The following is an 8,832-nucleotide window of genomic DNA, read 5'->3' on the forward strand; positions in this document are numbered from 1 at the left end:
ATTTAAGATCATTCAGTTCACACATTAGAGCGAAAGGCAGAATAATCGTATTAACATCTCTGAAGAGTTTATCAAAAACATCATATTGGATCAAATCAAAGACCCTGACTTCTTCAGCCCGCCGCTCTTCTGTTCCAGAAAATATTCAAACCCACTGACCCTCTTTGTCTGCCATCACCACACAACTGACAACTAAACTAAGATAAAACAACTCCAACTGCAAATTACCGGGAATGATATCAATCCATGTAAAGAGCAAAACATAACAAATAATCGAGAGAGGTAAAAATACACGTTATGGCTCCTACAACCAGAACAAACAGTACACCAAAAACAGAATCAAATATTTCAGAACCACCATAATTTTTGTTGTTTCTCATCAAGAGCGTAATCCAGCATGTCAGCAGTCACTCCGAGGAACAGAGTGAAGAGATCAATGATACACCTTCAAGTGAAGCTAACCTGTTTCTTGACTTTGTTGCAGTGCTGATGACATTCAGAGGTGGAGACCAGCGAGGACGAGGACTCTGCAGGCTCAGAGGAGCTGCGTGTTTTCATCTTCTCAGCATCGTCACCGTGACACAGGTCGCTGTTAGTCCTTCAAAGACAGAGCAGGTTATCATTCATTGCACATCACTATCAGCTTTTATTCACTTCAACATTTCACACAGCTCTAAGACAACATTTCAAGAGAACACGTTTAAACAAAAGTCTTGGAGCAACAGTTCAAAACAACAAACCTGCTGAGCTGGCCAGAAGTCACTCGTCCTTTTTTCACCTGTGAACTTCGATCACTGTGCTCTGAATCTGTTTTAAAGACTGCAGCAAAGACAAAAAAATGTTCTTACAAAATCTTTAGAGAAAAAGAAAAAATAACACTTTCAAACATTACAACCACAATGAAGATTTTAAAGGATTTATGAAGAGGATATCTGACCGATTTCTGGGTAGATATTAGTGAGTGAAATAAATGAAACAAGTGAACATACTGTCTCTGCTGGATTTCTGGTCCAGTCTGCTGAGCGAGTGGCTGCTCCGGCTGAACGTGGCGGTGGTGAGAGAGGCGGTTTGGAGGGACGAGAAGCTGCGGCTGCTGCAGAGGCGTAGAGGCGGTTTGGCGGGGCGAGGAGCTGCTCTGCTGCTCGGCGGGTTAATAAAGTTCTGCTGGCCGACGCTGCTTCTCTTCAAACTGCCTCCGGCTCTGCTGCCGCTCACAGACGAGTCCAACCCCCTGCTGCTGAAGCTGTTACTCCTCACACAACTCACGCTGGCTTTAGACGCACTGCTGCACGCATGTTTACCTCCGCTCCTCACAGGAGGTGATAAAGCTGCTGGTTCCTGTGGGAGAGAGGGAAACAGAGCAGAGTGATTATCTGAGAAAATAAATCAAAGAGACAGCTCTCTGTGAGGTTTCAAGGTTTGAGGATGACACAGTTTAGATATCAAACATCGCACCCTCTGCTAAACCCTCCTCCAAACTCGGACTCTTTGACGCGTACAATCCAATCAACTCTGGCGAAAACCTTTTAATCCTCACAAGAGCTCTTAATTTGCTTAAGTACCATCTGACCGACTGTGACCGCCAACAAACACAAACAAACATCAAACTTAATCACACTTGACCATCGGGAGGCCGTCACACACACGCACTGTGCGGGGTATTCTCTGGAGATGCAACCTCAACAACTGCAGAGGTGATCAATCTGGGGCCAAACCCCGAGACGAAGAAAATCAATGAGAGGAGGCTGAAGAGGCCTGACTGAGCAGGTCTGCTGCTCGTAATTCCACTGACTGGATCTTCACACATTAATGGAGACATAAATCACAATGAAAACCTGCACACACTCAGAGGATCTCATAGTCACTGATGGGACGGTTTATATTCTGAGTATTAAATAAAAGTCTAAACACTTTTATATGCACAGTGCTCTAATAGAGGAAGAGTTAGGTTTGTTAATCAGGGAAATAAAATATTTTAACGCTTTTAAAACCAGATTTTTAAAAAGCATATCTTGCATTTTACATTATTGATAAAACAAAAGGTCGCGCCCCATGTGATAGTCCTCCAAGCGGGCAGCCCAGGTTCAAGTCCAGCCCGAGACTCCTTTTCCTGCACGTCATTCCTCTCTCTCTCTCTCTCTGATTTACTTCTCTCTCCACTGCCTAATTTATATAAAGGCAAAAAGCACAAAAATAAAAATCTTTAATTTGGGTTGTTATTCCTGAGATCTCCACTTATTTATCTCATTATCTCTAGATAATAACGCCCAGATAACGAATACATTTTGTCTGCTTTCTCAAGATTTTGAGAAATTAACCAGTTATTATAGGACAGAAGCGTTATTACCCCGAGAAATAACCAGATAAATAAGACAGGATCTCAAGAAAACAACCAAAATTAACTCGTTATCAACGGGATAAACAAATCAAATGTTTGGATGTATACTTCTGTACTTAGGGCTTCTGCATCAGGTCACTCTGGACAAACTTAATTTAGATGTTCAGGTCAGAAGTGTCACTAAATTAGCAAAGCAGCGTTCGTCAGTGAGACACTCACCCTCCTCTTGGCTCTCTGTGTCGGTGTGTTGCTCTTAGAGTTCACCAGGTTGTCATGACACCTGCTGGAGAAAAGATTCAGATCATTAAATCACCCTTCAAACTCAGAAAACATCAGATATTCAGCAGTTTATGTTCATTTACGTTGACTTTATTCAAACACATTTATCACTTTGTTTATATGAAGAATTCATGAGCAGAGGCTGAAGAATGTAGCCGAGTTAATGGAAATGTTCATAAACATCTGAGTCAGTTATGATCAGGATGATCTGTGCAGTCTCTACACTGTCAGAGTCATTTATGTTAAAAGCAAACAAAAAGATAGACTGCAAAATCATCTCGATGTCACGTAGCTCCTGAAAGAAAATCATCTTTTCTTTCTGATTTAACGTCCGAGGCTCTAATCAGGAAGCTGTTATCACCTCAGAGGAGACGGAGGGACATTTCATACGCAGTAAATTAGCACCCAGAGCTAGCAGCATGGTGCGAGGATGTGCACTGACGTGATTTGGCAGCCATATGAGAGTAAAGTGGAGGCTTGAAAAACAACATTTAAATCTTTACCACAGCCTGTAAACTTTAATGTTCACACAGAGACAGAGGGCCAACAGGTAAAGAATCAAATCAACCTTCAGTCAAGACCTGATGAATGTTTTTAGATCTACTGAGAACTCTGTGCTTCTCCATTTAGGCCTGTACATCATGTCAGACACAATAACATGTTATTTACGGGAAAACCTAAAAGAAGTCAACTTACCTCTGCTTCTTAGACATCATTCTAGCTGTTCAATAAATAAAAACACTAAATGAAACTATGAAGACCAGCGTGAGATCTTCAGGCTCACGTTATCAGTCTGGTCTCATTCTCACCGCGGCAAAAATCAGAGAGAAGAAATCACACAGAGGTTTGCTCTACAACAGTGTGAGAAAGAAACACACCTTTACACACTCTTAATCCAAACCCGCATAAGAGTTTTTCTGGATTAGGCCACGAGCTTAACGGGATTACTCCACTTTAATGTGAGTGAACTTGACGTACCTGCCGATGACGACGTCAAGGAAAACGGAAAATATTCATCAAATTTAGATTCATATCAGAGTTTGTTTGACGTCAACACAATCAGGGACAAGAACAGAGAGAAATACACGACCTCTCTGAGATTCAACTGAAGATGATTTACCTGCTGACGGCTCCGAGGACACACACACACACACACACACACTCCACTTGAGGAGCCGTGACCTCACCTGACCTATCAAAGACTATTAAATGCAACAAGAGCTAAAGAAGCTGAACTAATGAGTCGTTCATTTAATTGAGTTTGTCGAGGCAAAGAGGTCAGAGGAGTACGCTAAGAAGGCGGTAAATTAAACGATACACATTAACGCTGTAAAGTTTAAAGAATGATTATCATAATTTAATTCAATCAGGAATGATGTCGATGTTAGGTGATTGGTTTTTAAAAAATACTTTATTTTATGTAAAGAAAAACACTGTCTGTACCTTTAAATATGTAAATGAGCTGTGTCTGACCACGCCCCCTCTCTGGAAGGGCTTGGGTGTCTCGGTGCTTTCTCGCTCCATGTCCTATTGTTTACGGTGAGAAGGCAGACCCAGAGGGCAGAACAAACACCTAGCTGTGGGAGTGTCACCCACCTGGGGGAGGGGCTACTGCCCTTTGTGATGTCATGAAGGGAAAATCTCCAAACGGCCTGTTTGAGCACACATTTTCTGAAAAGTGGAGCAGTCAGAAGACGGAGAGGATGGACTTTTCTCATCATTGGGGGGTTTGTAGACAGACTAGAGACACATGTTAGAGTTAGAGGAACATGTTTTTGTATAATATGTTGGTACCTTAGGGCCAGGTACATGTGCAGAACAGGAAGAGGAAATTAATTAATTAATTTCAATTAATTGATTCATTATATTGTAATGTTGCTTCAAGCCACAGGAATGTGTTTATATAAACAGGCCACATTATATTTAATTTTAAAGATCAGTAATACTTATTATTATTATTATTAATAATAATAATAATAATAATAATAATAATAAACTGTGTTGATGTGTTTCCTCATGGTTTCTTCTTGTCTGACGATAACCGGCGCTGATTGGCTGTACGTCACGTGACCTTACAGCTGATTTCGTTGGATGGAGTGTTTTGTTCATCATTTCTTGTAGCCATTTCTGTGTTAGCATCGCCGTCCAGTCGCACATCCATCATCCTCTATCATGGCCCAGGCAGCTCAGGCGGCTCAGGTGAACGCTTTCGACCCGAACAGCTCGCAGATTCAGGTGGAACACGACCGGAAGCGGCGGCAGTTTGTCATCAGGCTGAACGGTGAGTCCGACATGTAAACATTAGCATGCTAACGTGGCTAACGTTAGCATGCTCAGAGGCTGCTGCAGGGGAAAAAAAAAACATGTCCTGGCTGCTAACATCGACGTCCTGTCCTAAATCATGAACCCAGCTGCCATTTCATCCACAGAGGCGTTGTTAATTTCACACCGAGTGAATGTCACGTCTTTATTAGCTTGTTTTTCTAACTTCTTCCTCTTCTGGAAACTCATCCTCCCCCTCCCATTTACAAAACACACCTTAACAAACATAAATAAACACTCACATTAAGTTATCCTATGACAACCTCTACACAGCCTTTAAAAGTTATTATTCAGGCGACAATAACTTACATTCATTTGCATTATTTTACATAATTATTAATAATCACAGTTATAAATATGTTGTTTAACGACTTAAAACGAATTTCCTTTAGTTTTAAACTTTGATTCTTTAGTTTATAGATGTTTTAATGTGTCTGTCCAGGTCACTGTCATTTAATGTCAAATCATTTCAGCATTGAGGAGTTCATCAGAAGAGGGAAGCTGTCCAACCCTGAAAGAAGATCTTTATCTGTCTGTCTGTCTGTCTGTCTCTGTGTGTCTGTGTGTGTTTCCTCACAGCTCATAATCCATTTTTCTTCTCAAGCAGATGTCTGTCAGGGTGTGAAAGAAGTCATGCTTGTCTTGTGAAGCGGCCATGTTGTAGTTATAGACTGTGAGTTTCTTACACAGCTCGGAGGTACTCGGGTGTTCTGTCGAGATGTGCTGCCTTGTCAGAAAACGCTCCCATTGTGCGAAACGATGCACAGAGGCTCTCCATATCTCCTATGAAATAATGCTACTGGAACAATAACTTAATATTAATTAACTTCTCACTATTGTCATCATCAGAGTACGAGGAGGAGGTTTTGGTTCTCTATTAATTATGATTTAAGGGGGGGGGGGGGGCGTATCTCGATTGAGAGTAATCCTCTAGTAAATAAATCCTCTTTTAAACACCACTACTCACTGCGTTTGCTCCACTAGGGAACAGGAAGCATGTTTTGATACTCCATTATAAAACCATAATTTAAGATTTTATAGGAAGCACACTGATAGATAAATATCCCCTTATCAAATAATGCTTCCTGTACTGCACAGAGCCACACAGTAGCACATCTTGATGGGTAGCACTATTACGTAGAACACCTGATCTGAAATATAAATAAAATACGAAAGGAAGTCATGTTTTTAAATGTGTTGACGAGGCATCCTTTTCTATGTTTATTTCTTTCCTGAACAAACTGGGCTAACTTAGTGTTCTTGTAACTAGTTAACTTCTAATAACGTATATTGGGATGAGTTGATTTATCAGTTAAACATCGGTATCGGCCGATACTTGGCTTGTGGCATGCACTGATGTCAGTATCTGATGTGTCACTTCAGTTTGATGCTGTGAAGCTTTTACACCTGACTGCTGATTCAGAGAAAATGATTTTATTTGACCTGTTGGGAGAAACTCTTGATTTGTTTTCATATTCACGCTTAAAGGAAATGTCGTCAGTGTGGGCGTCTTATATCATCTCTGAGAAAGATCAGCGACAAGCACACTTCATAAAATGTATAATCTTGAACTTCTTTCTGCCCTCAGGATCTCACGATCGAGCCGTTCTTCTGTACGAATATGTCGGGAAGAAGACGGTGGACCTTCAGCACACCGAGGTTCCAGATGCTTACAGAGGGAGAGGGATAGCCAAGCACCTGGCCAAGGTAGAACACCTGAAGACTGGCTGTTTTTATTTGAGCCCAGCTGAAAATATTTTAACCAATTTAACAATGCACGTTATAAAAGAAAATATTGATCAGCTGTAGGACAGAGTTTCTTTATTACAGTATTTTATTTTGGTGACTGAACTTCTGTTTGAGATACTTTAATCTATGACGTAAATCCACCTAAAGAACACACCTGAAGAAAGGTGCAGAGTACTTGTAGACGACCTGTTTGATCTGATTTGTATCTTCTATGACGGCAGGCAGCCATGGATTTCGTGGTGGAAGAGGACCTGAAGGCCCATTTGACCTGCTGGTACATCCAGAAATACGTCAAAGAGAATCCTCAGCCTCAGTACTTTGAACATATTTATCAATGACCCGATGCTGCTCTGACAGGAGCGGGAGAAAGAGACTCCTGGAGGATTCACACTGTGCTGCAGCATGCTTTGGAGTTACAGGACCGATACACAAACAGGACCTTCCAGGCATCGTTAAAAAGGACTTTGAGCTACTCCAGAGACACAGAGAAGACGTCTGTGAGCTGAGCATTCGGTCCACGCTTGACTTTTGTCCAGAACCAGAACTAAGAAGCGGACCAGCCGGCCACAAATTCTGATAATTATGAGCAGTTAAAGTAACCAAAGCTGTTCCGTCAGACCGAAACCCTCCGAAGGGTTAGGAATGATAGAGACCAGCTGGGGGTCAAATATTGGGATGCAAATTCTCTGTCCTCCATTCATTTGTTCATTGGTCGTGAGCAAGTGATGGGCGCCGGCGGTGTCTAAATAGAGGCAATGATGCCTTCACTGACCAACTGTGATGACTTTTGTGCTTCCTCTTTCTTTATATTCTTCTTTATTTTTGGGCTACCCTGTTAGTAAAGTTTGGTTTCTTTGGGCTAAAATGCTAGTGTAGTAGATTACAAATGCTAAAGTTATCTTTAACATCAGAAGAGAAGGGGTGTGACGATACCTGGCGACGCAAATTAAAGAAAAAGATATCATTTGGATTTTGAAAACATTTCTTTTCTCAAACTCTGGAGATCCTCTCACATTCTGCCCGGTAACAGACTTTCACGATCTATAATTTGTGTCTCGAATTGATCCGGAAACGGTGCAGGGATTTGTAAACCAAAGAACAAACACCGAGTAATAATGATCTCGCCTGTGTGTTAAAGGTTACATTCAAGGTCAAAGGTTACATTAACATGTCATGTGTGATAAATTGGGTCTGAAGTTTGTCACTGTGTGGTTAAAAAAAAGAAAAAACCTCAGTGGGGATATTGATGAATATTTCTGCTCCAACCAGCGTTTCATAAAACAGCACTGTTACATTCTGCCTCCCTTTAGTCATTCAGGAAATGATGTGTCAAGGTCTTTACTCATTAACCCTTCCCCTTATGTCAGCTGATAAAGGTCATCAGAGAGGACAGCTCGTCGTGGCACTCTCTCTCTTTCACCTCTTCATGAGTTGTCTTTTTGTTGTTGCTGTTGACAATCTAAAGTGTTGAAGAGAAGAATCCCTCAGGTTACTTCACACTGTCAGGATGAAGATGAGCGTGTTGTCTGCTTCGATCGCCCAGAGGTTACTGCAGGAAATGACTCTCTCTCTCTCTCTTAGGTGATGCACCTACTCCTCTTGTTCTCATGTTTGTATCCGTGTGTTTGCTTGAAAGGAAATCCTGAGCTGCATGGCTCGACCAGATGAGTAAAAATGAACCGATATTCATTTGTTTTGTGCTTTACACTTTTGTTTTTTTTCTTCTTGTTATCTATAAATAAAGAAATCGAAATTTCATTGAGTATTCTCAGAATATTTTATAAAGAAAAGAACAGTTATACTATGTTTTTGCAGCTTCACTTCAGCTGAGCTGTTTATCACATGAATGAGTTTTTGGATGTCAGGCTAAAAAAAAATAATGTTTTGTTTTTGTTTTGAATGTTTCATGGAAAGATTAAAAACTCAAAGTAGTCGTTTAGTTATTTTATACAGCAGCATTAAGCATGAGATCAATTAAAGTCAGTGTTGTTATCCCGAGAAAGCAAGATAGTTAAGTCTTGTTCTTGAAAAAACAACCTAAAGTTACTTATCACGGGAAAACGGAGTAAAGTAAAATATATGGATTTATGTCCGCTTGGGTTTCCGTACTTTTAAACCCCGAGTTATCGCAGACTCAACGGTGT

The 8,832-nt window shown here is 40.9% G+C and overlaps 2 protein-coding genes and 1 long non-coding RNA gene across 3 annotated transcripts in view; 2 read left to right on the top strand and 1 right to left on the bottom strand.

Annotated features, from left to right (window-relative positions):
* Positions 1 to 612, top strand: part of LOC132954694 (uncharacterized) — a 6,722-nt gene extending 6,110 nt beyond the window's left edge. Inside the window, exon 6 of the long non-coding RNA XR_009665835.1 lies at positions 485 to 612. This is a non-coding gene — a long non-coding RNA (uncharacterized LOC132954694). The remainder of the gene's footprint in view (positions 1 to 484) is intronic.
* LOC132954691 (trichohyalin) overlaps positions 1 to 3,729 on the bottom strand; it is a 12,923-nt gene extending 9,194 nt beyond the window's left edge. Inside the window, exons 1-5 of the mRNA XM_061027319.1 lie at positions 3,314 to 3,729; positions 2,558 to 2,621; positions 990 to 1,338; positions 741 to 807; positions 463 to 598 (exon numbers count right to left, since the gene is read on the bottom strand). Of these exons, the coding sequence (XP_060883302.1) occupies positions 463 to 598; positions 741 to 807; positions 990 to 1,338; positions 2,558 to 2,621; positions 3,314 to 3,333 (636 nt within the window). The 5' untranslated portion in view covers positions 3,334 to 3,729. The remainder of the gene's footprint in view (positions 1 to 462; positions 599 to 740; positions 808 to 989; positions 1,339 to 2,557; positions 2,622 to 3,313) is intronic.
* Positions 3,730 to 4,661: 932 nt separating this feature from the next.
* On the top strand, positions 4,662 to 8,446 carry natd1 (protein NATD1). Its single transcript, XM_061027322.1, has 3 exons — positions 4,662 to 4,898; positions 6,528 to 6,646; positions 6,910 to 8,446. Exons 1-3 carry the CDS (start codon positions 4,790 to 4,792, stop codon positions 7,024 to 7,026), a joined length of 345 nt encoding a protein of 114 aa, XP_060883305.1. The 5' UTR covers positions 4,662 to 4,789; the 3' UTR covers positions 7,027 to 8,446.
* The last annotated feature ends 386 nt before the right edge of the window (positions 8,447 to 8,832 follow it).

This window comes from Labrus mixtus, chromosome 20, assembly GCF_963584025.1.
Source record: "Labrus mixtus chromosome 20, fLabMix1.1, whole genome shotgun sequence".
Taxonomy (NCBI): domain Eukaryota; kingdom Metazoa; phylum Chordata; class Actinopteri; order Labriformes; family Labridae; genus Labrus; species Labrus mixtus.

Coding starts and splice junctions, on each gene's coding strand:
- natd1 (XM_061027322.1), top strand. CDS start 4,790: ATGGCCCAGGCAGCTCAGGCGGCTCAGGTGAACGCTTTCGACCCGAAC. Junction 4,899..6,527: donor GTTTGTCATCAGGCTGAACG/GTGAGTCCGACA, acceptor TTCTGCCCTCAG/GATCTCACGATCGAGCCGTT. Junction 6,647..6,909: donor TAGCCAAGCACCTGGCCAAG/GTAGAACACCTG, acceptor CTATGACGGCAG/GCAGCCATGGATTTCGTGGT.